At 43.0% G+C, this 27,843-nt stretch overlaps 1 protein-coding gene and 1 pseudogene across 5 annotated transcripts; one reads left to right on the forward strand and one right to left on the reverse strand.

Moving 5' to 3' along the window:
- The first annotated feature begins 451 nt into the window (after nucleotides 1-451).
- Nucleotides 452-27,569, forward strand: THOC5 (THO complex 5). Of its 5 annotated transcripts, none has more exons than XM_016164334.2 (22): nucleotides 452-581; nucleotides 1,482-1,598; nucleotides 2,447-2,575; nucleotides 3,059-3,202; nucleotides 4,089-4,202; nucleotides 4,350-4,447; nucleotides 6,271-6,417; nucleotides 7,785-7,899; nucleotides 9,989-10,121; nucleotides 10,789-10,821; nucleotides 12,061-12,138; nucleotides 12,799-12,839; nucleotides 13,084-13,183; nucleotides 14,752-14,860; nucleotides 18,497-18,598; nucleotides 19,182-19,278; nucleotides 19,858-19,972; nucleotides 21,225-21,328; nucleotides 21,477-21,564; nucleotides 23,759-23,874; nucleotides 24,528-24,718; nucleotides 27,366-27,569. In XM_016164334.2, exons 3-22 carry the CDS (start codon nucleotides 2,480-2,482, stop codon nucleotides 27,427-27,429), a joined length of 2,085 nt encoding a protein of 694 aa, XP_016019820.1. In that variant the 5' UTR covers nucleotides 452-581; nucleotides 1,482-1,598; nucleotides 2,447-2,479; the 3' UTR covers nucleotides 27,430-27,569. The 5 variants fall into 5 exon arrangements, with proteins under 5 accessions (XP_016019820.1, XP_016019824.1, XP_016019825.1 ...); XM_016164335.2 differs by lacking the exon at nucleotides 452-581 and adding an exon at nucleotides 941-960; XM_016164338.2 differs by lacking the exon at nucleotides 10,789-10,821.
- LOC118603415 lies at nucleotides 14,472-14,590 on the reverse strand (annotated as a pseudogene).
- Nucleotides 27,570-27,843: the final 274 nt, after the last annotated feature.

Here is a 27,843-nt window from a genome sequence, read left to right on the forward strand (position 1 = left end):
GAAAAACAAATGTAATATGGAGTTAATGCCCTCCCTAACTTGCTGCCCTCACTAGCGTGGGCTGTTAAAGTGAATATGACATTGGTTAAGAATCTATCAAACGTCAAAATTAGAAACCCCCTCAAAAAAAGATTCAGGTTATAGAGGCAAATCCACAGGAGCCCAAATCTTGACACTACTACGCTCTTGTGTTATCTTTGGCTTTAGACAAATTAAACAGATAGTTAGCGGAGCGTCTTGTTGCTGGGCATTACTTTAGGCGCTGTAAAAAGAGCAAAGGAGGCACATAATAGTCTTTGCCCTTGCAACCTGTTTCCTGGTTTTAGGGGCAGTGTGAGGGTATTAGCAGCTGTGACCTGTCCTGACAACTAAGGTGCCGCCGTTTTCTTGGTCCCATGTGACCCAGCAGCAGCCTGCACCACGCAGCACCTGGCGTGACGGGCCTTGGCGCATCACTTCCGGCCTCCGTGCCTCGCTTCCGGCCGGCCGCTCCTTTCTTCCGCTTCTCTATGGTGCGCTGGCTACAGTCTCTACGCCGCGGGAGGTGGCTTGCTCGACTGTACAGTTTCGGGCGCAGTGCGGTAGGAGGGGAGATTGGGACGGCGACTGGGCAGCGGTGCAGGGCCGATCGCTTTGGGACTTAAGTGTTGACCGTCGGGAGGGCGTCCTCGGACTGAAGTCCGATCAGGGTTCTCTGTCATTACTCCCTGGGGTTCCCGGCCACTGGGCGCCGCAGCTTCGGTTTCCTCATGTGGAAAACGTTGCCTTCAACATTGTCAGGCCCCACATGTATTCTCTAGATCAGGGGTCCCCGACCCGGGAACCATGGCCCGTTAGGAACTAGGCCGCACAACAAGAGATGAGCAGCGGCTCCCCTGCGCTAGCATCACCACCTCGGCTCCACCTCAGATCATCAGGCATTAGATTCTCATAGGAGCACCGGTTCCTGGTGCCAAAAAGGTTGGGGACTGCTCCTCTAGATGACCACAACGGGACAACGATGGTGGTGGTGTTAACAGCTCACATTAATTGTGTGCTTATGTGTTCCAGGCGCTCTTTATTATGTTACCAAAGCCGAGATTTCTCACACTTAAGCCTTTCCTATCTCACCTTTACGAGTTTCACCTTTGTGGCTTTGGCCAAATAAACTTACGTTGTAAGACTTTTACTAAAGGTTTTTAATCAAGTGACTTTTAAGTTTTAAATTTACTTTAAAAGAAAATTTTAAGTCTACTATAAATATAAAACTTCTTTCACTTGTCATATGCAGAAGATAGTGCTAAAAATCAATATATTTAATGTGAAACAGGTCTTTGTTAATAATTTGGCTAGATTTCAGTTTATAGCTCTAAGACAGTTCTATTGTTAAAGGAATATTGGTGATTATAGATGTTAAACATAAACTAGGAAAATGAGACCTTCTCCTTAAAGCAATCAGAATTTTCTAAAAAGAATTGAAAAGGGATTAACTTTTTCCTCAGGTGTTCAGCATTATTTAAAATCATCTATGTGCCATCTAAAGCCCCTCTTCCAGATCATCTTCATCACCTTCCCCAGTGGAGGACATTTCTGTGTTAGCGTCCACAACAACCCCTGAGGTAGAGACTTTTATTCTCATTTGATCTGTGTGGAAACAGCCAGAGAAAAGTGAGGTGATTTGTTACAGGAATCATGGCCATTAACTAATAGGGTGGAGACTCCAATTCAGGGCTTCTCTGACTACTACGATGAGCTGTTGGCCTTCTCAGTAATTGTTGATGACAGATTTATTGGAATAAGAAGGATAGTGCTGCGTACCTCGGGGCTGTGGTGACAACCAGGAGTAGTAGCAGAGGGAGGCTGCTTTTTGACCCTAGAGCTTCATGAAATGTAGGTTCTATTTTTTTTAATTTTAGGGTCAACCAAGGAGTTGATGGCATCACCAGATGAGATGGTGGCAAGACTAGGAGGCACAATAATGTAGTTGTCAAGAACCCTGATGTGGCATCAGATGGACCCAAGCTTTAGCATACTAGCTGTTTGACCTTGGGCAAATCATAATCCTTTCTGATCTTTAGTGTTCTTCTATGAAGTGATACTTGTTCTTATCTAAAAGTTTTGTTAGAAAGATCAAATGAGAACATACACTTAAAGTGCTTAGATCAAGGTCCAGCGCACAGTGATGAATCAATAGTATTGGAATGGGCTTAAATGCCGACCTGAAGAGTTTGGTCAGTGGGGTGGTGCCTTTAAAGGAGGTGGAGGTGGAGATGAGTTATTTTGTACAGGCTGAGGGATGATTCCCCTTTTTACAGAGGGTTAAGTAGGCTTTGGAGAGTTAAGTTACTTTTCTTGAATTACTGAGGGTGTAAGTGCCAAAACTGCTAGTTAGACTTAAGTATACTGACTCCAGGAAAATTTCCAGTTCCAATTCTGGAAAATCTCAAAAGCTTTCTCCTTTTAACAGGTCTCTTTTTCTGCCTGACCTCACTAAACAATCATGTCATCAGAATCGAGCAAAAAACGGAAGCCCAAAGTGATCCGAAGTGATGGAGCTCCAGCTGAAGGGAAGCGTAATCGTTCAGACACTGAGCAGGTGAGATCAGCCAGGGCTGCCATGCTGCTGAAAAATTGCAGTTTGTGGCCAAGTTTGTAGTTCTCGGTTTGCAGCAGCTGAGGGTCACAGGGACAACCTCTCAAGTGGTCACTATTTAACCAGGTGCCCAGAATTCACTTGGCTCTACAAAGCCTGAGTAGCCACAAAGTACTAACCAGGCCCGACCCTGCTTAGCTTCCAAGATCAGATGAGATATGAGATCAGGCATGTTCAGGGTGGCATGGCCATAGTCATTTTGTTTTTAATATTCCTCGCTATGTTCTGAATTTCTGTCACTAAGCATGCTTTACTTTATAATGAGAAAGAGGAAAAGAGGAGTTCTTTTTCATTTTGAAAAGAAGAAAACCAGATCCTTTAGAGACCTGATTTGGGGCTTCATTGTTACTGATTCCAGCCTATGTCCCTGGTCCCAACAGGTAGACTTTTACTCCCCACTCAAGGACTGTATCCTTGCCTCCACAGGAAGGTAAATACTACAGTGAGGAGGCTGAAGTGGATCTGCGGGACCCTGGCAGAGACTATGAACTATACAAGTACACATGCCAGGAGTTACAGAGGCTCATGGCCGAGATCCAGGACCTGAAGAGCAGGGGAGGCAAAGATGTGGTAAGGATTAGACTAGACAAACATGAACCTGATGGGTCTGCATGGATGGACCTGTTTTGCACTTTCCAGACCCTTCCTGTTCTTGATCTTCTGTCTTAGATACGAAAAGGTAGTTGGAGCCTGGAGCTCCAGAGACCTGCAACCAATTTACTAGGATGTTTCATTTCCACCAATCACCAGTTACAGTAATGAAAGTATAGTATAATTAATTATTTCCATAACTATAATTTAATAATTCATCCAACTAATATTTATTAAGTACTAGACATTTTGCTAGGTGTTGAGAAATGATGGTACACATAAATTCCCTTGCTGTCATAAGGATGGATATGAATAAGCAAATCATAGAGACCAAAAGTGAAATATTAATATTAAATGAATAAACCAGGCTTTGGGCAGAGAAAATAAGTGTGACTAAAAACTAAATGGATGAGTTCAAAACAAAACAAAATCCATTTTTTTCCAGGAAGCTCACTTGTTTGTTCTTATACTGGCCAATATTATTAAGATTATTATGTCTTATGTATTTCACTATAGCCAAGCTTTATAGCTATAATTCTGTTTTCATTTAAACTATTGTATAATTTTATTTATAGAGGTCAAATTGTATGGCAACATGTTGCTATCGTTAGGATCTCTGTGTACAATATGTAGGAACAGATAATTAATTGTGCATTGGCTGCACTTGCTCCGTCTTTGTTTCCTATTGCTTCTGTCCAAGCAGTAATTGCATTTTTGCCTGGAAACCTTAAGCATTTCTCTTATATAGTCATTCCTTTACTTCCTTTGGACACTTATGGTTCTGATCTCCTTCTGTTTTGGGGGCTGAAGGAAACTCAGCTAGCACCTGTTATTGAGGCGTTTACCAGTTTTTCTTTGTCCGCAGGCCGTCGAGATTGAGGATCGGAGAATCCAGAGCTGTGTGCATTTTATGACTCTGAAGAAGCTTAACCGATTAGCTCATATCAGGTTGAAGAAAGGAAGAGATCAGACCCACGAGGTAATAGTTGAGAAATTTAACCTTCCTTCTCCTTCTTCCTCTCCATCCCCTTTTTCATCCCCTCTACCCACTCTCTCAGTGTGCTGCTGCCCTGCATTGCCCCACTCTGACTTGCCCCACTCACTTCTGACCTTGCCCTCCTTTCAGGCCAAGCAGAAAGTAGACGCCTATCACTTGCAGCTCCAGAACCTGTTGTATGAAGTAATGCACCTGCAGAAGGAGATTACCAAATGTCTGGAGTTTAAGTGAGTTTTGGAGGACAGAGCTTTGGCAAGGTGGTCTGTTGGTAACTGTTTTATCCTACATAGCTCTTTGAGAGCTAGGCTCTTAAAAAGAAATCAGATGAGTGCAGAGACTGTAGAACCTGGGAGAAGGGTGACTAGATAGATCACTTTGAGTGGGAAAATTGGGAGCGGTATTTTCAGGCTGCATGAAGAAACTCAGAAGCCTCTCTGATCCTTTTGAATTTTGAGCTCTGCACTTGGTCAAAGGCAGTCGTCTCTCCCCAGCAGGCACCTTTACATTTATTACAAGTTCGATTCCTGGGCATCTTGTGTGGGAGCAAGTCACATCCTTTTAACCATTTGGCTCAATTTTCATCTCTAAAGTTCCAACAATTCATTTTTGCAAATGGATTTTATTCTTTGGAATCTGAATTTTTTACTATTTAGCTGCTTTCAGGTGAACAAACTAGAATTTGGCGGTGTTCTTAAAATGTAATGCCTTTTGGCAAATCCAAGCTGAGAAATGAGGAAGAACAAGTAGACAGAGGAAGAGAATAGAATGTGTTCTTGCTTGGCGAGACCTATTTGTGCAAACTGAAAGGAGGCAGGTTTTTAGTTGTAATAAACTTGGGGTTGAGGGCACATTAGATATTGGGTCTGGTGTATTTTTAGTAATGATTATACCGATTTTTGAGAGGTATCTGCTCCATACATTCATCATACCATAATACTTAAATACTAATAGAGATAAAACCCACATCAGGTCCATACCTGAGTTAATAATATTGTACCATTGTCAGTTTCCTAATTTTGACAATGTACTATGTTTAGGTAAGATATTATTGGGAGAACCCAGGGGAAAGTTACACAGAGGAAATAAACTCTCAGTACTATTTTTGAAACTTCTCATGAGTCTTAAACTATTTAAAAGTTAAAAAGATATAATAAAAACAAAGTAAAAGAATGTGATGCCTCAACCTATAATCCTCACTCAGATCAAAGCTGGCAAAGAATACAGCGGAACTTGGGCTTATGGAGAGGGAGGTGGCCATGGTGGACCCTGGAGTCAGACAGCCTAGGTTCAAATACCAGCTCTGCCACTCATTGGCTGTGTGACCTTGGGCAAGCTGGTTAACTACAGAAGCCTCCATCTCATTTGAAAAGTGGAAATAAAAATCCCCACTTTATAGTTTAATCTTGAGAATTAAGTGAGGTAAGGATGACATACAGTGGTTACTTAATTCGTGGTAGCTGCTGCTGTTATTGCCATCATCTGTCTACAACCTCTGTTCTGTGTTAATGCAGGAAAGAGTATTGGATTTCTTTTATACATGACGTCACTATACATGTAACAATTAAAACCTTTCATATCTGGTTATGCCATGTTAGATCTTCCGCATCTCATGCTTGTATAGTTACTATTTTGAACTTAAATACAGAGCCTTATGTTTATTCCTGTTAAATAACATTTCTTGGTTTCAACCTGACAGTTTAGGCCTAGGGCATAGTATTTTTATTTGACTCTTTAAGCTCTTAGCCCTCTTATTCAGCTTGGAGATGTCTGCAAATTTGATAAGCAAGCCTTCCAGGTGTTAGGCTAATTCTTGGATAAAAAGTTTGGACAGCATGGTTAAGGATCCTGTGGCATGTCACCAATTCTCTTCAAACTGAAACACCTACTAATGAGCATTTTCTGAGAAGACTGGATTCCAGGTCCCTGTGTAGCTGTAGACCTGGGCTAAGTGGGTGTACATGGTGGGGTTAGCGGGAGGGGAGTGTGGGCCTGCTTAAGCCACAGTTTGGGTTCCTAAGAATGGCAGCATGAAATTTGTTTTTGTCTGCAGGTCAAAGCATGAAGAAATTGATCTAGTCAGTTTAGAGGAGTTTTATAAGGAGGCTCCTCCAGATATCAGCAAGGCTGAAGTCACCATGGGAGACCCTCATCAACAAACCCTTGCACGTCTGGATTGGGAGCTGGAGCAGCGGAAAAGGTGCTCTTCTGGACCTTGTTAGCCTGTGCAGACACACGGACCTTTACCCATGGGGATCTGTCCTTTATCATGACCCAAATCAGATGGTAAAGTGCTGGGGAACCAGCAGAATAGTTTCTAAGACAAAAATTCCACATTGTGATTAAGTCACACCTAATAGTTCAGACTTGGTCAGCTGCATCATGGGTGGGGTTGGAATTGCTTAAAGCTGTGAACAGGAAGCTGGAGTAACTTTTCCTTTAAAATTTTAACACCTGAGACCTAAATACCTTTTGTACCATGAATCTAATTTTGTTTTTTGCCTTTTCCGCCTACCTATAACAGTATCCCTGTGGTATTTTAAAGCTTTGTAAACATTATTTTAGGTTTTACAACATTCTCATGTATAGACAAAATGTAATTCATTATCATTTCCCTGTTGGATTGGACTTTTAGGTCGTTTCCATTTTTGCTGTCATAAATAATGCTTTAATAAGGCACACCTTTACATATAAAACTTTCCTGTATTAATAAAGAGCTTTTAGTTATTAACTGTAAATAGAATGTTTATACTGTGTAATTTAATCTAGGTCTTTGTAAGAACATTTTTTTTCATACTGGACTTTTAATGGCTGCATCTCTTTCATTATGGTGACTATTCTCCCTTTCATATTTGTACACGAATTCTAGGCTTGTGGTTGGCACATCAGCTTTTCCATAGGAAAATCAGCTGCTTGTTATGGAATATATTCTGTGCCTTTGATTCATATTATGAATTTAATAAGCACTAAGTCTGGTTCTCAAGGAATTGGTACCAGTTTTTAGGAAATGGGGCTGGCCTGTCACTCCCCTGTCCAGTACACTGCTTGTCCTGGGCACAGGCTAAGCTGTGAATGCTGCTTTCCTGTGGCACTTGTCCAGAATCCGTCCCCACCCTGTCCCACTCCGTCTGTGGCTTGTTTGAGACTTGTAGCTGCTAGGTCCACATGTTTGTGAGAGTTTGAGTCTTGCCTCTAGAGGCAAGAAATGGAGCTGGAGATGACACAGAGGTATTTCCTAGTGGTATGGACAGAACCTTTTGAACGAGGCAGGCATGGATTTAAAACCCAGCTCTGTGCTTGCTCTTAACTGGCTGATCTTGGGCAAGTTAACCTACCTCTCATCCTTTGTTTCCTCCTTAGGGGATAAGAAAAGTCCCTGTCTTCCAGGGTTTTTATAAGGATAAATACAATAATGCTTATAAAGAGTTCTCAAAGTGCCTGGCACATCTTAAGTGCCAGGCAAACAATTCATCATGACTGCTGTTACTAGGTGGATTCTGACAGTGAACTAGCATATCAGGATATCCCAGGAGAGCATCTAGTGATAGTGCTGTCCTTCCTGAACAGGCTGGCAGAGAAGTACCGTGAGTGCCTGTCCAACAAGGAGAAGATTCTTAAGGAGATCGAAGTGAAGAAGGAGTACCTGAGCAGCCTCCAGCCTCGCCTCAACAGCATCATGCAGGTGAGGGTCTCCCCCACACCCCCTTCCCACCAGTTTTTTGCTTTGCCTTCACTGAAGAACCAGTGAGACCTTTTTGACCTGAGGCCACCAGCACCCTCATCTCCATTCTGCCAGATATGATATCTGTTACCCTAATTCGTGTTAGAGAATGGTGCAAAGATGGTCCTGGCTGAAGTCCTACCCAGCTAGTGCAATAATGTTGTATCTCGGGTGGAAGAAATGGTGGCCAGGTGGGCTCAGGAATACATACACACATTTACCTGGGCATTTTCTCTTCACCCAGAGTCTCTGGGTAAAACACATTTATTTGCAAACTGTAAGTTTAGTTTACCCTCTGCATGGTCTCCAACAGCCCCCAGTCTCAGGCATCTAAGCACTTTTCTGTGGATATCTGTTAGATCTCCTTGACTGTACCTCATGGGCGGATGCTCAGTACATCTATTTGCTCTGAAAAGAACTTATATTTGAAAGCCATTATGTACCTTAGGAGGAAGTCCCCACTTTACCTGTAAAATGTAATGTCTTTCTATATAGGACCTGATTTTGTTTGCTTTGTGAAGCTAGATTTGGTCTAAATCCTTACAGTTTTATGAAGCAGGGTAAATGGTTAATAGGGAGGAACTTTGCAAAAGGACCTTAGAGAAATTATAAATTCTCTTTTTTGGGATTTGGCAAGATCTACATTTCCTCCCTTCAACTCTAGGTATAGAATTAGAATTGTTAACGGAAATATTCTCGGTAGCACTTCATAATATGACAAAAAGAAAACAAACTGAAAGTTTCTTAACTTTCCTGTTAAAAAATATGCTATGCATATATTTAAGTTTGGAAAACTCTGAAACAGTTTTCTAAAGCAATTATACTGATTCCAGCACCACAGGAAAGTTCTAATTGTTCCACATCCTCGCCAACACTTGATATTATCAGTCTTCTTAATTGTAGCCATTCTGGGGGACATGGCTTATGGTTTTAATTTCCCTTTCCCTGGGACCAGTGACAGTTGAGCACAGCACCTTTTATGTGCTTATTGACTTTGGATTAACTCTTCAGTGAAGAGCCGGCCTACTTACATCTTTTGCCCATTTTTCTGTTGGATTGCTTGGAGTTTTTTATATTTTCTGAAAATGAATCTTTTGCAGATATCTTTCCTATTCTGTGACTTTCCTCTCATAATGGTATCTTTTAATAGCACATGTTCTTAATTTTAATATAACCTAATTATGGTTATTGCTTTTGTGTACTGTTTAATAAATCTTTCCCTTCCCCAAGGTCATGGAAATATTCTCTTGATTTCTTATAGAAGCTCTGTTGTTTACCTTTCACATTTAGGTGTATAGTTTTTCTGGAAATGAATTTTTTATTTAGTGTGAGATAAGGATCAGATTCATTTTTTTCCCCTGTAGGTATTTAGCTGACTCATTTCTCAAAAAGACCATTCTTTCCCCCATTTGTTATAAATCAAATGTCTGTGTATGTAGGATTGTGTGTGATATCTTTTTGTCTATTTATGTACTAGTATCACACTGTCTTTACTGTAACTTTGTCTGTCATAAGTCTCAGTAGTATAAATCCTTCAGCTTAATTTTTCAAGATTGTCTTGGTTATTCTTGGCCCTTTGCATTTACATGTAAATTTTGGAATCAGCTAGTCTATTTTCACCTGCTGGGATTTAAACAGTGATTGCATTGAATCTGTAGATCACTTTGGGGAGCATTGACATCTGGATTGTATTGCGTGTTCCAGGCCATTAACATGACATATATCTTCATCCATTTAGATCTTTCATTTCTCAGTTCTTTGTGTAGAGGCTGACACACCTTTCATTTATTTATTTTGATATATTTGATGTTTTCTTGATGCAATTGGAAGTGGTATCTTTTTTAAGTTCATTGTTTTACTGTTTATTGTGTGCATAAAGAAATGCAATTGATTTTTTTATATTCATCTTTATTCACCTGTTAGTTCTGTTAGCTTATCATGTATAACTTTCACAAGTAAAAAACTATGTATTATAACTATGAGTGGCCACATGTTCATTCTTGGACTGCCTAGAATGGAAAAACAAAAATCCTTCTTTCGTTGCCTGCAGGCTTCCCTCCCAGTGCAGGAGTATCTGTTCATGCCATTCGACCAGGCTCATAAGCAATATGAGACGGCCAGACACCTACCGCCTCCCCTCTATGTCCTCTTTGTCCAGGCCACTGCATATGGGCAGGCCTGTGGTGAGTATAGGAGCCGGGCGAGGAAGAGGGGCTGTAGGAGCAGAAGCCGTGGCTTACTGAGTCATTGGGAAGCACTGCCTGCTGGGGAAACCTCCCAGGCCCTGCTGAGAAGCCCTCAGGTGACAAATGCCACCTCCCCTCTGCTCTGCCCAGCATGGCTGCTTTGACCAGCTGGCCTGAGGCAAGACTAATCTGATGGGCATTTCAGAATGGATGGCTTTGAATCTTTGATAAGCCTGGCTGGTTGGCTGCAGGGTGCAGTACTCAGGTAGCCCAAGGCATGCGTGGCAGATGGATTGGTGCTTCTTGCTCCGCTTCAGAGAGGTGGCTTGGTGAACACAGAGCCCAGTCAGCTCTTCCAGGCTTTTTCATGCCCCACACAGACTGCATGTCATTATGGTGTCCTCAATAAGCTTAAGAGCAGCCCTTTGCTCCACTGGGGTTTTGAGAAGTTTTTGGAGACCCTGCCTCTTGCCCTAGTGCAGCTTCCACTAAGCACCTGAACCTTTCTTCCCCACCCCCACCCTGCCACCTCAGACAGACATATGTTGCACCAGTGCATGCCTCTCCTAGCCATACGCGCCAACACATTACTGTCTCTCTTGTGTCTTCCTGGTCCTCTGGTCCTCTCCTTCCCCTTTGTTCTCCCTCTTTTTTCCATCATCAGCTCATATGAAATCCTCCCAGCCCCCTAAACAGGGTGAGTAATTTTCCTTTCTTTTGTTTTTAAACTCCAACCTGTTTCCATTCCAATTTTAATATAGAATTTCAGGATTAAACTACTCAAAAGTTTGTCAGTGGTTGATGGGGGCAGCCAGCTTTTTTGGGTGAGGTGTAAGAGAGAGAGCAGTGGTCAGACACCTGGTAATACTATCTCAGTGGCCTGCCACTTGGAGGAAGTTTGTCATCCCTCTTTAGTGCAGTTGGGCAAACCATTTCAGGCTCCTGTGACTATCTGTAATTCGTATGTTCTTTTGAGTGGAGCAGGAAGGGTGGTGGTCTGTCCGACCTCCCTGCACTAGACCCACGTTGTTCCACCAAGGCAGGCACAGGCAGCACTGGGGAGGTGTCAGACCTGGTGCATAGAACAGGCCTCTCGGCTTCGTATTGAGATGCCAAACTCGTCAATTGGTCCTAGCTTATGTACTTGTTGGCTATTGTATCAAACTCCTCTGAGCCTTAATTTTCTCATCTGTCAATGGCTACAATACTAGTATTGCTCCTACAGCATTGTTGTAAAGGTTGTTAAAAGTTTTTTTTTTAATGATTGTGTAATTAAAATTATAAACATCAGCTCATTCATTATAAGCATCACAACACCCTGCTGGGCAGCTATCATTTGTCACATTCCAATTTCACAGATGAAGAAATTGGGACTCATGGCTATGACATAATTTTCCAGTTCACATGTTTGGGAATTGGTAGGGCAGGGACTCAAGGACCCTGGACTGCAGGGTTCAAGTTTCCAAACCCACTGTCCTCCTGCCTCCCAGTTAAATGTGACAGTGCCAGCCAGGTGCTTGGTGTAGTGCGGAATAGGGAATAAGTGCGTGGGTGAGAGTCATCACTTCCGGGATGTGTGCAGAATGGGCTTCTGCATAAGAACTTTTAAGACATTTAGCAGAAGAGTGCCATGTAGCTTTGGGCCCTTGGTGCCTTGGCATAAGCCTGAAAACAGTGACTTCCACCCCTGGTCTCAGGTGATACTCGTCCAGCAATCTGTACTTTGAGTTTTTTTGTTCTCAGTAAACGATGCAAAAAAGACTTAAGTTTCCTACCTTTTTTCTCCTCATTTGGAGAAAGGGCTTTTGTCCTCCCATCCTCAGTCAGTAAGGCGCTATGACAAAGGTAGAAGAAATGTTGTCCCAGAGCTAGCCTGTTTCTGTTGCTTAGCTCCTTCCTTCTGCATCTATCATATGAAGCTTTTTCTTGCTCCCAGATAAGACATTGTCTGTGGCGATTGAAGGCAGTGTGGATGAAGCCAAGGCTCTGTTTAAGCCTCCTGAGGACTCCCAAGGTAATGTAAGCCTCCCGAGGATTCCCAGGGGCACCAAATCACCACCCAAGGGCAGTGCTGGTCCTTTGGAAATTAGCTGTACCAGTTATGTGCCACAGGAAGCTTAACTTTAATGTCTTAATTCTCAAGGGTACACAGGGAAAGCACTGCCTTTGGATTTCAGCCCTGCCACTCACTAGCTCACTGATCCCAGGAAAGCTCTTTAACATTTCTGAACCTCAGTTTACTCGTCAAAACAAGATAATAATATGTCATGTAGAATTATTACGTGAGTTAAAGGAGGTCATGCATGAAAACCATTAGACATCATTTTTGGCACATAGCAAATTATATGAGCTGCTGTTGCTGTTGTTATTGTTATTTATATTATCCCTACTGCTACCACCACCAACCACTACCAGTGAAGGGGCTTGTGGTCCCTAGGATGACATTAAAAAGCACTTTAAAAGACAGGCGCGGTGGGATTATTCTATTCTTTTTTTCTTGCATCACCATGTTTTCAATACTGAATAAGAAGCAGCAAATTTATTTATTATTTATTCTAAAGAAACCCATTTACAAAGGAAACAGAGTCTGGGCCCCTTTATGCCCCATGTGTTGAGGTAATTTAAGGAGCATTGGGAGCGCCCTCACCTATAGACACTTTTTCCGTGGTTGCAGATGACGAGAGCGACTCGGATGCTGAGGAGGAGCAGACCACGGTGAGAGCTGTTTCCTCTCATGAGTGTGCCAGGCAGCTGTGCTGGGGCCCGCTAGTTGGCGAGTGGCATCCTTCCTAGAAGCAGAAGAAAGAAGCTTGAAAGAAAGGGCTGCTGGGACCTGGCAGCTGGGTAGCTGAAGCAGCGGGTCTCAGGCAGTAGTGCTAAGGCCCTGGCCGGTAGGGAGAAGGAACAGGGAAATTAGTACCATCAGTGCTTAATCAGTTCCATTCTTTCCTTTGTCCAGAAACGCCGGCGGCCCACGCTGGGAGTTCAGTTGGATGACAAGCGCAAGGAGATGTTGAAGAGGCACCCGCTGTCTGTCATGCTGGACCTGAAGTGCAAAGGTCTGGCTCCCCTTGTGGGGATCCCATGGCACCTAAGAGTTCAGCTAGCTGCAGTTGCACAGGGTCCAGCAAGCCAGAAGCCTCTTTGCCCAAGAAAAGATTCTGGTTTCATATTTCTCTTGTTTATCCTCATTGTTTTGCATGGAGTTCATTTGATTTTTTTCCTTAAGTCATACCATAACAACAGAGCACCAAAACTAGACACATACGGGATGTTTGATAAAACTATACCTCTTTCCGAATTTTAAAAGTCAGAACACAGAATAAGTTGCAAGAGTATGCAAGTTTTGAGTAATATGACCAATATAACCAATATTAATTTAATATAGATAGAACTTTGTGTTCTATAGAAAATATATATTTTAAAATTGGTTTGGTATGGATAAAGGAGCATGTGGTAAAGCCTTCAGTTTAAGAGTTAACAGTCAAATGTAAGTTTCTCTCTCATCTGGACTCCCAGACTCTCTCTGGTCCTTGGTCTTACCTCCAAGGACAACTGTCGTGTTAGGATTCTTATGTATTTTCTAGAAGTATTCTATGCATTTAGAAGCTTTTATATAAGTGAATATCCCCTCCTCCTTTTGTCCTTTGCACAAATGGAAACATACTTTACACACTGATCCTTTCTTTGCCTTAAAAAAAAATTTATTTTGAGATAATTTTAGACTCAGAAGAGTTGCAGTGATAATACAGAGTTCTTACCTGCTCTTCACCCAGCTTCCTGTAATGTCAATATCTAATTAACCACAGTACAATTTTCAAAGCTAATGTTGATTTTATTGGTACAACACTGTTAAGTAAACTACAGGATTTATTCAGATTTCCCTCGTGTTTCCCTAATGTCCTTTTTCTGTTCCAAGATCCAGTGTAAGATCTCACAAATTTATTTAGTTGTCATTCCCCTTAGTCTCCTCCAGGCAATGACAGTTCCTCAGTCTTTGCTTGTACTTCATGACTTTGACACTTTGAAGACAAGGTTTATTTATTATGTTAGAAGACGCAATTTGGGCTTGTCTGGCATTTTCTCCTTATTAGACTAAAGGTATAGGTTTTAGGCAGGAAGATGATAGATGTGGGGTACATGGTATCATTGTGTCTTATTGATAGTAATATTAACCTGGATCCCTTTGGAGATCACTTGATCACTCCCTTTCCATATTGTATTTGTTAGAAGCAGAGTCTCTTAGTCCAGCTCACACTCAATGGGAGGGAAATGAAGCTCTATCTCTTGGACAGAGGAGTAGCAAAAAATTTGTACTGCTTTTTTTGATTTCCAATTTTTTTTTAATGCCTACAGCACCTGGTATCCCTAGGTGGTCTCCCATCCAAGTACTAACCAGGCCCAACCCTGCTTAGCTTCCGAGATCAGACAAGATCGTGCATGGTTAGGGTGGCATCGCCGTAGACCACTCTTTTCTTTTTTACTCAATGTTAAATTGCCATGAAGTCTTTATTTTTATAGTAAAAGATCTTAAAAGCCTCATTGACTTTCCTTTCTATAAAACTATTGAATTTGTTCTCACGGTTAACCCTCAAATGATCTCTTCTTTTCCTTCCTCCCCCTCTAGATGACAGTGTGCTTCACCTGACTTTCTACTATCTCATGAACCTCAACATCATGACAGTAAAAGCCAAAGTGACAACTGCAGTGGAGCTGATCACCCCCATCAGTGCAGGGTATTGGGCGGGCGCTTCAGAGAGTGGGATGAGGGAGGGTGGCGAGGAGAACCGTGGTGTTCGGCTGCTTGGTTTCTCCCTCTTCTGGCTCTGAGGAGGTTCATGACTACATTGCCTTCTGTTGTCGTGTCCACGTGGCCTAGAAGTGTTTCTTAGAAAGCACTCATGGACTTTAATTGGTGAAATCCTCTTACTACACAGCAGATGAGAAAAGTGACTGTAGTGTATTGCAAATTGAGTAGGCAGGGCAGATACCAGCTTTTTACAAGCGGTGTGGAAAGAGTGTGAATGTAAGAATGAGATTTGGCAGACATTATCAGGTTGACACATTCAGACTGCTCTCTCTTCCTTTTCTTTTCCTATCCCAAGGTGCTGGGATTTTTTGCTTCACAGCTCAGCTCAATCCCAGATTGTCCTTACTTGGGCAGCGGGAATTGGACTGTGTTAGGGCTTTGAGGAGGGTGAACAGAGGCACAGTAATGACAGCTGTAGGCCAAGCATCCCCAGGAAACCCCTGACCATAGTAGTCCTGTTACACAGCCAGAAGCAGGAAGAAGGGAGGAGGAAGAGGGCCTTAAGATGAAATAGCCTCACTTAAAAGAGCACTGCCCTGGCCTGGCACTCCTTCTGCCCCTGCTTTTACATGGTCCCACTGAGTCCTCATCTCAGCTGTAGAAAGACCACTGAATGAGGCACATGTTTGGTGCCTAATGGGGTGGGGCTTTTTTTTTCATGGCTAACTGATGGTTTCCTTGGGTATTCTACCCTGCACTTGAAGTCCATGCCCCCTTCAGGCTACAGCCTTGGTCCCTATTCATGAGTGTTGTTTGACCACCCCGGGGCACTTTGGATGAAATTGACTCCCTTCCCACCAGACTCCAGCAGAGGGAGCCCAGGGCTTGCTCCTTCAGAGTGCCCATTACACTTCGCCAGAGTTCTCAGTCCAGTGAGCAGCTGTAGGTCTCCAGGAGGGCCTTGGCCAGGATGGATATCCTTGTCACAAGAGTTCTGCCTGCTCACCTCTCAGATGCCCTACCTGCTAATAACAGGGTTGCAGGCTGGCCTCAGTTCATGCTTAGCTCTAGCTCCTCACTAAGCTGTGCAGTGCAGTGATGGGGGCAGTACTGCAGACTGGTTATACAGACTGGTTATGAGCTCTGATGAGCCCTGGGTTGGCCACTTAACAGCTCTTTGTGCACTTTTAGCCAAGTTTCTTGGCTTCTGAGTCTGTTTCCTCATTCTGTGGCTGTTAATTGTAATGTCCTCTTCCAGGGAGCTTATGAAAAGTCAGGTCAAGTGCTTAGCATAGGTGAAGCACTTAGTAAATGACAGCTGTGTTTATCAATTTGTTTAACTCTCCCAGTAGCTCTATAAGATGAGGAAACTGAAGCCTGTGTACCACTGTACTATACTACTGTCATTATTAGGTGGCATTTGCCCCCAAAGAGAGAGGAGACACAAAAGGAAACACCACCCTGAAACTAGGATTAGATCTTTGTGGGCCTTCAAATGTTGTCTAGTTTATCCCTCTGTCATACAGGTGGAGAAATCAAGGGCTGGGAGCATATGATCATGGAAGCCTTGGGCCTAGAGCCCCAGCCTAGAGCCCTTCTCTCAAGTACAGGCTGCTTTGGCCCCTGGAGACACCAGCCTGGTGATGATTTTATCTATCTACTAAAATATAGGGATACTTTTTTTTCCAATATAATTACAGTATTACACTAATTCCTTAATATCATGCAAAGCCAGTTGCAGTTCACATTTCTCTAATTTTGTCATAAGTGTTTTTTGTTCATTCTGTTTTTTTACCATTTGGGTTTTGACTCAATCTCTATAAGGCTACAGTTGAGTGAAACTTCTCTCAAGCATCTTTTCATCTGAATGTCCCCGTCATCTTTTTATTTGCTGAGAAAGTGTGTTGTTTGCTCTGTAGGTCCCCTAGAATTTGATTTTGATAATTACATTCCTATAGTATATTTTAATGGGTTACTCCTTCCTTCTGTTATTCATGTAAGTTGTAGTTAGATTTAGAGGCTTGCTCAGATTCCATTTTGATTTTTTTGGGAGGGGGATAAAGGGGCATGACAGTCATAGATGTTAATGAGTGCTTCCATTAAGAGGCATGGGCTGTCTATTTTTGTGATGTTAGCAATATTGATGACTGTTGCTAGGATCTGTTAATTCATTAGGGAACTAATGTCTTTAATACAAACGTTTTAATCAGAATTGTACCAATTTTGCTGAATGTTCTTCAAATTATTTTCTATAATGATCCCCATTAGAGTATTTTAATTCATTAATTTTTTATTAAGCCATTAACCTATTTTTAATCATTTTCCATTTTTATTTTACCAAAGTTTCTTTAATTCTTTTCCATTAAAATTTTATAACAAAGATTTAACTAATTGAATAGTTTTTTTGTTTTGTTGTATTTTTATGACTATATATAGCTTCCCCTTTTATGTCTATTTTTAGCAAATTCAATTGTCCTGAGCCACGTATTACAGATGTAGGTTTTGTCAAGATTTGATTTTGTCATAGGTTTTTGCCAATTAGAAACCCTTATCATGTGCAGTTTTAGATGTTCTGTTTTATTTCGGTTGATTCATTCTGTTAGTAATAGTCACTAAATATTGGCCAAAAGACTGGCAATTCTTATTTCTTTTCTAGCCAGTTTTTCATGTGAGGCAGTGAAAGGGAACAGAGAGACTCTGGGAGAGACAGAACAGAAGAGCCAGAAGCTGCCACAGTTCCGGTATTAAGTCCCAAAGGCATGCCGGGGACTCAGCAGCAGGATCAGCCCTTCTGCCTGAGTCACTCCTGATGCTATCCCTGAAAAGATGAATAAGAACCCTTTACTGGCTGAGGGAAAGAATGGGCCCTGTTGTCCTTTATGATTGGATTAATCCATTATATTCTCCCCCCCCCAGCCCCACTCTAAATCTCTTCTCTGGTTGTCATGTTTAATTACAGGCTACGCCCTAACCATTCCAGGTGGGTGGCATTGGTGTCTCTGTTGATTTACTTATAGCACTGGGTCACCTTGTCTCCAGTGCATGTGATAATATCTTTTTCTGGGACCTTCTTTTGTGAGTAGTAGCATGAAATTTGATCAAAGTAAGACAGACACAGCACCAATGCTACACACTTGTTTTTTTCAGGGATAGAAAGGAATCTCTTCTGCTCCTATAAAAATTATGATTATTTCTATTTCTATTTCACAGGGCTTTTTGTTCCCCTGAAGTAAGGCCCTATTCACCATGTAACTCTTGAAGGGATAGGTTTTTTTGTTTGTTTTTTGTTTTTTAATTTGGTGGTTAAGAGTGCTACTGTCTTTGATTAGGCAAAGCACATCCCAGCTCCAGCACTTACTAGCAGTGTGATTTTGAACAAGCCATATCTTTCAAAGCCTTGAGTTTCTCCTCTATCAAATGGAAATGATAATACTCCCTACCTCATAGGGTAATGATGATCCAGTGACCTTGAGTGTATAAAGGGTCTAGCCCACAGGAAGTATTCAATAAATGATGGCATTGATCATCATTGAGAGGTGGCATTACATCTCCGAATGCCCAAGTCTGCTTTGAGGTAAGATGTTGTGGCCTGCCTTCTCACTGCAGTCTTCTTCCTTTCCAGAGACTTGCTGTCTCCTGACTCAGTCCTGAGCTGTTTGTATCCTGGGGATCATGGAAAGAAAACTCCGAATCCAGCCAATCAATACCAGTTTGATAAAGTCGGGTGAGTTAGCAGTGTTTCCTCTTCTCCCAGCCTCTTTGCTTCTGAGTTTCTCTGGTGGCTCAAGCCCAATACCAGATATCCAGTAGGGCCAGTGGACTCTCAAGGTAGAGAGAACCTTGGAGCAGGTGGGAATGCTGTGTTGAGAGAAGGGAACGCATGCGCTTTCCTGCTTATGAGGCAAATGGAGGTCCTGGAAGGGTAAGAAAGGGTGGAAGTATCAAAACTTGGGGAGCATGAGAAGAACGTGAGATTTAATAAAAATGTTTAACATTTTAATTTTCTGAGGATTAGAAAATTTTTAAGTATTTTACAAATTGGTAGACTGGTAAAGAGATCAAGCGTACTGCCTTTTTTTTTGAGATTTGCTTATAAGTTGAAAGCTATGAGGGGAAAAAAGAAAAAGTAATTATGAGATAGATGAAATTCACAGTAGAGAACCAGTGAAGTCAAGGGGCTTGGCCGGCAGCCTGGCTGCGGGCATAGCTGAGCCTGTGGGACCAGCCTATTTGGGAGGAAGGCTGTGTCCTGGGACCACTGCAGAAAGGACTTATAAAATCATTTCATTCTGTGTTCTTTTTTGCAGCATCCTGACTTTAAGAGACTACGTACTTGACTTAGGTCACCCCTATTTGTGGGTACAGAAGCTGGGTGGCCTCCACTTCCCTAAAGAGCAGCCCCAGGTGTGTACACTCATCTGGTCTTCTTGGTTGGGGAGCTCTCCTCCCATACAAACTCCAGAAAGGCTTCTGATGGCCTTTGAGGGCTTTAAAATAGCATAATGCTTTCCCTCAGGGCTATGATCTGTCCTCCCTCCACTTAGGACGCTAAAATGTTGTAGGCCTACATGTATTTAGGTACCTTTTGCCTTCTCCCTGAGTCTAGTAGCCCTCCAAATCAAAATGACTTGGGCTCTTTCTCTGGTGCAGCACAACTCCAGGCTCTTCCACCTCTCAGTCTTGTGTACAAAGAGGCCACAAATGAAGTATAAGCAGAACTCCAGGGGATCTAGCGTCCTAACAGAAACCTTCATTTTCTCAGGAGCCAGCCATAGCCTCTTGAGAACCCAACAGCTTGTATTATATCTGCTGGGACTCAGCGTTTAGCCTGTCACAGCAAGTAAACCCTGCTGTTCCCATAAGGTGACCACCTCAGAGCATGGGTGATTTTGGCTACTATATGCAGGCACGTCCTAGGAGAGAGGCAAAGCCTAGAAGAAGGAGCGGGGAGCGCTCAGGTGTGTTCCTTGTTGTCATCCACAGCACACGGTGATTGCTGACCACTCTCTGAGTGCCAGCCACATGGAGACCACCATGAAACTGCTGAAGACCAGGGTGCAGTCCCGCTTGGCCCTACACAAACAGTTTGCATCCCTTGGTAAGCTGGTCTTAGGGCTGTGGCTTGAGAGCCATTCAGACAACACAGGGACAGAAATGACTTGGCCCTTCGCTTGGTTATTTTCAAATCAAAGAGGGCTTGATTCTTGGCTCTTGCTGAGCAGAGGTACTGGCAGGGCCACCGGGGATTGCTGCAGGCCCATCCAAGCAGAAATCTGAGCTCCCATCAGGGCTGTCTCAGCTCACAGAGGAGGCTCAAAGCCTTCTGAGCGGCACAAGTTAGTGGAGTGCTCAGGAGCAGCTCATCTTAAGTTAGTGCTTGTCAGACCTGTGTGCATTCTACAGGTGTTTACTAGAAGCCCAATTCATGCTTTGTGAAGCTCACCTTCAGCCTGTTTGAATACAGCTATTCAGGGATCTACTCCTCATTTCTCACTTGAGACCTACCGAGCCAACACCCTCCAAAGTGAGGCTGATCCCTTCTGTTTTTCATAAATTCTCAGGTGATTCTGATGAGCTATTGACCAAGGTGGTGGCCATATGGGGGCTGCTTTTCATTTATCCATTCAGTAAATACTATGTACAAGGCACATACCAGGTAGTGAGGGTTAAGATATTTCTGATCTAAGAGTCACTGTCAGGGAAGGTACTGGATTTCCAAGATCCATCTGGAGACTGTACCCCGCTGGTTAAGTTGTTGAGCTCAGTGTGGACCCTGTCTTTCAGAGCAGCTTTGCTTGTTCATCGAGCTTTTCTCCCCATCAGCATTGCTGAATTTGTTTTGTATGAAGGTTGGATAATTGTCATCCTGGACAGCATTTACTGTGTTGACATATTTGCTTATTGAAATGCCAGCAGGAATTTACCCTAGAGTTGTTCTCCAACTCTTCTCCCTTAGAGGAACTGACACAGAACACTTCAGTCATTTCCTCCATCAAGGTCAGCTACAAAAACACAGCCCTCTTGGCTACGTGATCTAATTAACAGTCACTGCTGCAGAGGCACTGTCACTGGTTCTAGCTGCCAGGAGGTTTTTGTTTTGCTGACCATCATTTTCATTAAGGATAAAACACTGTTTATGTTGGCGCTGGATTGGGCCATAAGCATATAGAACTGGGTGAAGGTCAGGTTGGTGTGCCTGAATTCCTGGCACATGTTGACCTGGGCACCTACTGAGTACCAGATGTACCCGGACAGCTGGAAGGGCCAGCTGAGTCTTCTAGAAGATACTAGTTACCTAGCTGTGGCACCTGATTTCTACCTCTGACACCACCTGTCTTGCTGTCTTTTAGAACATGGCATTGTACCAGTTACCAGTGATTGCCAGTATCTCTTTCCCGCAAAGGTTGTCTCTCGCCTGGTAAAGTGGGTGACGATTTCCCATGAGGATTACATGGTACGTAGAGGAGTGACAGGTCATCATTGCTGTCTTGGGGACTGCAGACTCACTTCACTTTACAGCTCCTGCCCCTCCACCAGAAGGGCAGGAGAATTGTTTAGAAGAGCCAGCAGTTCACTCTTTTCTTGTCTGTGGTGACTTCTAGGAGCTGCATTTCACCAAAGACATTGTGGAAGTGGGACTTGCTGGGGACACCAATCTCTACTACATGGCACTTGTGGAAAGGGGCACAGGTAATTGCTCTGTTGATCCTAGTGGTTCTAGGCAAGGGTAGCTACCAAGAATAAAACATTCCTGGGAGTTGTCCAAGGAAGAGAACAATCCTGGAATCCTGCTTGGAGACTCAGCAAATAGTAATGATCGTAAGAACACTGTTCAGTGAGGACTTGTTCTACAACACAATCACATACGTGCTTTATATCATTTAATCCTCACGACAATCCTGGGGGTGGTAATAATTCCCATTTTATAGGTGAGGAAATTAAGTCTTAGTCACAAACCCAGTCTGACCTCTGAGCCTGAGCTCTTAGCCCTTGGCTTTACTGTTCTCTAGAATCAGACACCTGTTCATCCCCCACTTCACAGGAAGGCTGACATGTCCCTCTTAGGTTGTGAAGTGCAAGGTGGCACAACCTTCCTCCCTTTCTGTAGTTGCTGCACTCATTTTGGAATCATTGAAAGCTGTCGTTCCTCACAGCTGTCCTGGCATCTGATTTGCCAGGACTTCCTGCTGGAGCCATGCACATGCTGCCTGTGGTGCTATTGTCTGGCCCCAACCTCGACAGGCTTGGCACTGATCACAGGATCTGATCCCCAGGGCCTGGTGATGTGGCCACAGAGCCAAAGCAATTGTCTGTAATTTTAAGACAGTGTGAAAAATGTAAGGAAATATTGCATTATTTGATATTAGAGTTTCTCTATACTGATTTCTTCTCTTTTTCTTCATGTATTTTTAAAAATATTCTGAGGAAATTAAATATTTCAGATACAGTTGAGGCCCCCCCAATCGCATTTCATTCTGTCTCTCATGATATGTTACTACTGTTTGGAATTTATGCATTTGCTTCCCATCCTCTCCCGTTTATAAACATTTTTTTACCTCATCCCTAAACCACCATAGAATACTGTTTTGAAAGGGCACAAAATATACAGTCCAAGAAATTTGTAAAGCCCCAAGGGAAATAATTGGAAGACATCACCTCTTCCTGGTTGAGCAAGTGAAAGCTTAGAAAGATGGGATATTTTAGAGTCACACATAGAATATGATAATTAAAATTTTCATTAGACACATTACAGGTTTTGAAAAATGAAGAGTGAAATTTAAATAATTCGGTACCAATTCCAAATATATATAAGCCATATATGTACATAAAACCTTAAGTCATTTTACAGTAGATCAATTTGAAAACTTTACATAGTATAGATAAAAACAAAAAATTGATGAACAGAAATAAATTCAAAAATATGGCCAGACTGTTATGACAGAAGCAACACAACAGTGGAGAAAGGAATCACTGTATAATAAATGTTGTGACTGTCGGGAAAGAATTGTCTTAACCTGCATTCTCGCGTCTGCTGTTATTTGAATTACTGGTGAATCAGAGAGTTTTCTCCCCTCCACCCCCCGCCCATAAATAGTGAAAAAGAATGGCATACTTAGCCCATTAATGGAGAGGATAAATGTCATACTATTGAAAAAGACAAAAACTGTCACCAAAGGAAAAATATGTTTAAAAAATAACAAATATTTCATTTAATGATTATGAGCACAGCTTTGACATCAAGCAGTTCTGGTTAAACTCAGCACTGCTTCGTTGTAACTGTTCAATCTTAAGAAATTTTCTATCAGAAGCTCAGTTTCTTATGTAAAATGGGGATAATAATAATGGTACCCATCTCATGGAATCATTGTTAGGATGAAATAAAACGCATAAAAGTCTTAGCACAGTGCTTGAAAATATAGTAAGTACTCAGTTAATGTTGGCTATTAAGAAATTTCATGCAACAAAATATCTAAAAATAAAAGGAACAGAATAGAGAAAATATATTTGATGTAATGGCTATTTTACAATATGTTGAAAAGAAAAAACCAGATAGTAAGCTTTCAAATGGGAAAATCCTTAACTTGCTGGCAAATAAAGAAATGCCAGTTCAAACAAGTGCCTATTAAAGGAGCAAATAGAACTCTTGGGCAAACTCTGGGGAGATGACACACCTCTGTCTCCTTAGAGGGACCAGAGTCACAGGACCTCTAGGTCTGCAACGTGGCAGTTTCACTTCAGAGATTCTAGAAGTCAGGTTAGTACCAGAAAGTGCTCTACAACACTTGAACATCAGAACTAGTCTCAGGAATCCAATCAGAGAGGGTGCGTGGCTGACAAGGTACGTCTCGGAACTGATTTTTCCTCCTTTCCCCTCCTTTCCCAGCCAAACTTCAGGCTGCCGTGGTGCTGAACCCTGGCTACTCCTCGATCCCACCCATCTTCCAGCTCTGTCTGAACTGGAAAGGAGAGAAAACCAACAGCAATGATGACAATATTCGGGTAAGGCCCTGGTAGGCATGGGAGGAGCAGAGAGAGCCTCTTTAGAGAGGTGGGCAGTGGCAGAACCTGTTTTAGCTGAGGGCTTGGGCACTGGTGTAATTCCCTGGGCAGAGGGGCCTGCCAGGATTTGTAGAATTTGCTGGAGGCTACATGGCGTAGTACAGGGAAGAGCCTTGATGCATCTGAACCACTTAGCTTGGGGTCCATAAGTTTCACCCCATTATAAAATAGGGATAATATAAATACTGCCTTGAAATGTTGTCTTGGGCTTCTGTGGAAATGTGAATTAACTCAGAAGCATGGAAGTGCTGGAACGAGGTGATGTGTGAGATCATTGCAGCTGTTAATTTTTGTTATACCTGTTGAGTTGATTCCGTAGTATGTTTTTAACCATAACACCTCTGACTTGGATCTTATCTTGAGATTCCTTGTCTGCACATCTCCATTTTCTTGCCTGTGGATGTGCAAGGCAGAGAAAGTTATGGGTCAGATTTAGGAAGACCCCATTGTCCTGAGAGGGAGCCTCAGGACAGTTCAGTCCAGCCTGATATGGTGTTTCCCAGCTCCTGCAGAGGCCCAGCTGCAGTTCTTGTGGAGCCATCAGACCCAGCAGTCTGAAAGTCATGCTGAGTTTCCGGCTTTCCCAACTGTAGGCCATGGAGAGTGAAGTCAATGTATGCTACAAGGAGCTGTGTGGCCCGCGGCCTGGCCATCAGCTCTTGACCAACCAGCTGCAGCGCCTGTGTGTGCTGTTGGATGTCTACCTGGAGACCGAGAGCCATGATGATAGCGTGGAGGGACCCAAGGAATTTCCCCAGGAGAAGATGTGTCTGCGGCTCTTCAGGTGAGGGGAGGGGTAGGAGCACCTAGGATTCTAGGACCTCATGCCTCTCACAAGGACTTGGGGCAGAGATCAGAGCCTGGTATGGAAGGTATGCATGCTCCCAGGTGCTCTTGTTTCTGTTCACAGAGGAAATTAAAGTCTTACTGCCAGATGTCCTGGAGAGAGCTTACTCCCTCTTTCCCAAAACTTTCCCTGCAGCTCACTGCCTACCAGCCTTGTCTGTGTCTGTTCTTCATGAACACCCACTGAGTGAATAGCACCAGACCATGAACCAAGAGGACTTGGCTGAGTTTTACTTTCTACACTTTCTGTGGAAAACCATAGGTTTTGCTTTTTACTGACTAAATAATCTTTATAAACTATATGCATCTCTACCAGTCCCTAGAGAGAATCACAGCTTTAGACAGTTGGATGTTACAGAAGGAACAAGCTCTGAAGTAAAACAACACAAGTACAGATCTCTACTGTTTACCAGCTGTGTGACCTTGGAAGTGTCACTTCAGCTCAGATCTGAGCCTATTTCTTAAAGGTTAAAGTGGAACTATTTACCTTCTAGTTCATGATGAATTAGAGATAATTCATGTAAAGCTTCCAGAATGGTTCATAGCATAGACACAGGCTCAGAAAATGCCAGCAAAAAAAAAAAAAAGAAAAAAAGAAAATGCCAGCAAGTCCCGACAGCTTGGTATTTAGCATGTCTGCATTCACAGAACTTCTAGCTACTTTTCTTTTTGCTTTGGTGTTGGGTTCTCTCTTTCTCTTTCATCCCCAATTCATATTTTTAAAGAGTCAGTTCCAAAATTCCGGCATTCACATTGCTCAGGCATCTCTTCTGTTTTGGGCAAGGGCTTGAAGAGGAATGGTATCTAGGAAGGGGGAAAGCTATAATCTGTTTCTAATTTAGACATCCCCCTGTTCCCTGTCAGTCTAAGAGGTGCCTTACCAGATCCTCACCTTCTCAGACAGCCAGTGCCAGCCACTGGAAGCTGTCACAGCATCCCTCCTCTTCCATCTGGCACCTCTGCCTGGTTTGGTACATGGTGCGATCTGATAATAGCCAGGTGTAGTCCCCAAGTGGCTGCTCGGAGGCAGAGCTGGTGGCTAGATGTTGGTGCCTTCTAGGACTTGCTCTCCCTAATGGATCTATGTGAGACCTCAGCTCTTCCCACCCTCCCAGCCTGCTGTAGCACATTTCCAGGGTGGGAACTCTGTTATCTAATGGTTCTTGAAGGACCCATTTTCTGAAGTGTTTTGTATGTCGCCCAGGCTGAGCCCATCTGTTAGGGCGTTCCGGGAAGGTGCTTCTTTGGCTAATTAGAGCCAATTAACTCCATGACTGGTGAGATGTGCGATGTATGTCTCTTGGCTTGGAGTCCAGTTGACCATTGGGATCAGGCCAAGGGGCTGGGCTGCAAAGTGCCGGCCTGGGCAGCAAAAGACCTGAGGTCCGGCTTTGCCCGTGGCTAGGTATCTTCAGGTTGTGGTACCATCAGCTATATCCTTAGATTTGCCTGAATGACTGTGCCCTTCTGGTATTGGCAAATATATGACATTGTTGTTGCAAGCAAAGGCTTTGGGGCCAGAAAGACCCAGTTCAAATTGCTGCTCCTACTTGTGTGATTAGGTTCTCTACTTAGCCCCTGAGTCTCAGATTCCTCATCAGTAAAATAGCATTCACCTTACTTATGGTTGGGAGGATGAAATTAAACCAGCTGGAGTATATAAAGTGCCAGGCAGAGTACAGGCACAATAAGCTCTCACTTAAGTAAGTGGTTGCCCTGGTGTTGGAATAAAAACCTTTTTTCTCCTCTCTTCTGTACAATCCCTGACACACATAGACTCCCTCCCGTCCTCCCTTACTCAGACCAGATCCAGGGTGTTACCTAGTGGTTACCACTGAATGTCAGCTGTGGGCAGATGAACAAAAGAGGCTTTTTAGCTGGACCTCAATTACTGTGGGATTGTATGGAAGAAGACCTCATGTGAAGTTTTGCCTAGGGTCCCAGGATGATAGCTGAAGCACCCAAGCTTCACAAGGTCAAGGCTTTGGCCATGTCTGTCGGCCTGTGGCCAACAGGCTTTGGTGTTAAACCTGGTTTCAAATTTATGCTCTATTACATTTTGACCATATAATATTGGGCAGATAGTTTACCTCCCTGAGTCTGTTTCCTCATCTGTAAAATCTATAAAGTGACAGAAATCACATTGAAGAGGTAGGTACTTAGCACAGTTCTTTTCATTCCCTGACTCCAGACTCCTACCAGCATGGGGATCTCCCTGCAAAAGATTTTAAACTTTTTTCTTTTTGTTAAAGAAATAAAACATGTTGTTGTTAAACATAGAAACAATAAGAACAGTTGTATAAAAACACTAAAAAGTAAGGGTAGCCAAGCCTTGTCCCCAGAAGTGTCCATTGTCAGTGAGGGCCCTTTCAGGTCAGTGCTGATGCATGTGCAAGCATATAAAGACATTTTTACAAAAACGGTATCATACCTTACATGTTGTTCTACAGTCGGCTTTTCTCTCTGCTTTTCTCACACGTTCTTTATTCCTCTGTGACAGCTATATAGTATTGTGTGGATAACCATAATTTATTCTGTCAGCTCAAAGGGCATGTTATTAACTGATCTTCCTTCCATTTCTCTAGGGGTCCCAGTAGGATGAAGCCGTTTAAATATAACCATCCTCAAGGATTCTTCAGCCATCGCTGACCTCCCGCTCAGCCTGGTATTTTTCCCTAGGCCCAAAGTGCTGCGCCTCTGCCTTCTCCTCTGGTCCACATGTGGCTCTTTTTAGTCTCCAAAGATAGGTTTTTTATTTCTAACCTATTAAAGTGTCACCTGACCAAGTGGCCTTTGTCTTGTGGCTCCTTTGGGAGGAAGGGTGGCTTTGCAACCTGAAAGTGTAGGTGAGAGCCACAGCACCGTGTAAAAGAGCATTTGTGGATAGTCTTTCTCTAGGTGGCCAAGAAAAGCAGAGTGTAAATGATTCTGATTCTACAGAGACATGTTGCCATCTTGTCCACACTCACCTTACTTGTTTCTTCTTTGGGATGTCCTCATTATCTTGGTATTTATTATCCAAGGTCCCTACTGTTAGGAGGTGGCAGGGGAAGCCAAAATCAG

The sequence above is a fragment of the Rousettus aegyptiacus genome, unplaced genomic scaffold (genome assembly GCF_014176215.1).
Source record: "Rousettus aegyptiacus isolate mRouAeg1 unplaced genomic scaffold, mRouAeg1.p scaffold_m13_p_5, whole genome shotgun sequence".
NCBI lineage: Eukaryota > Metazoa > Chordata > Mammalia > Chiroptera > Pteropodidae > Rousettus > Rousettus aegyptiacus.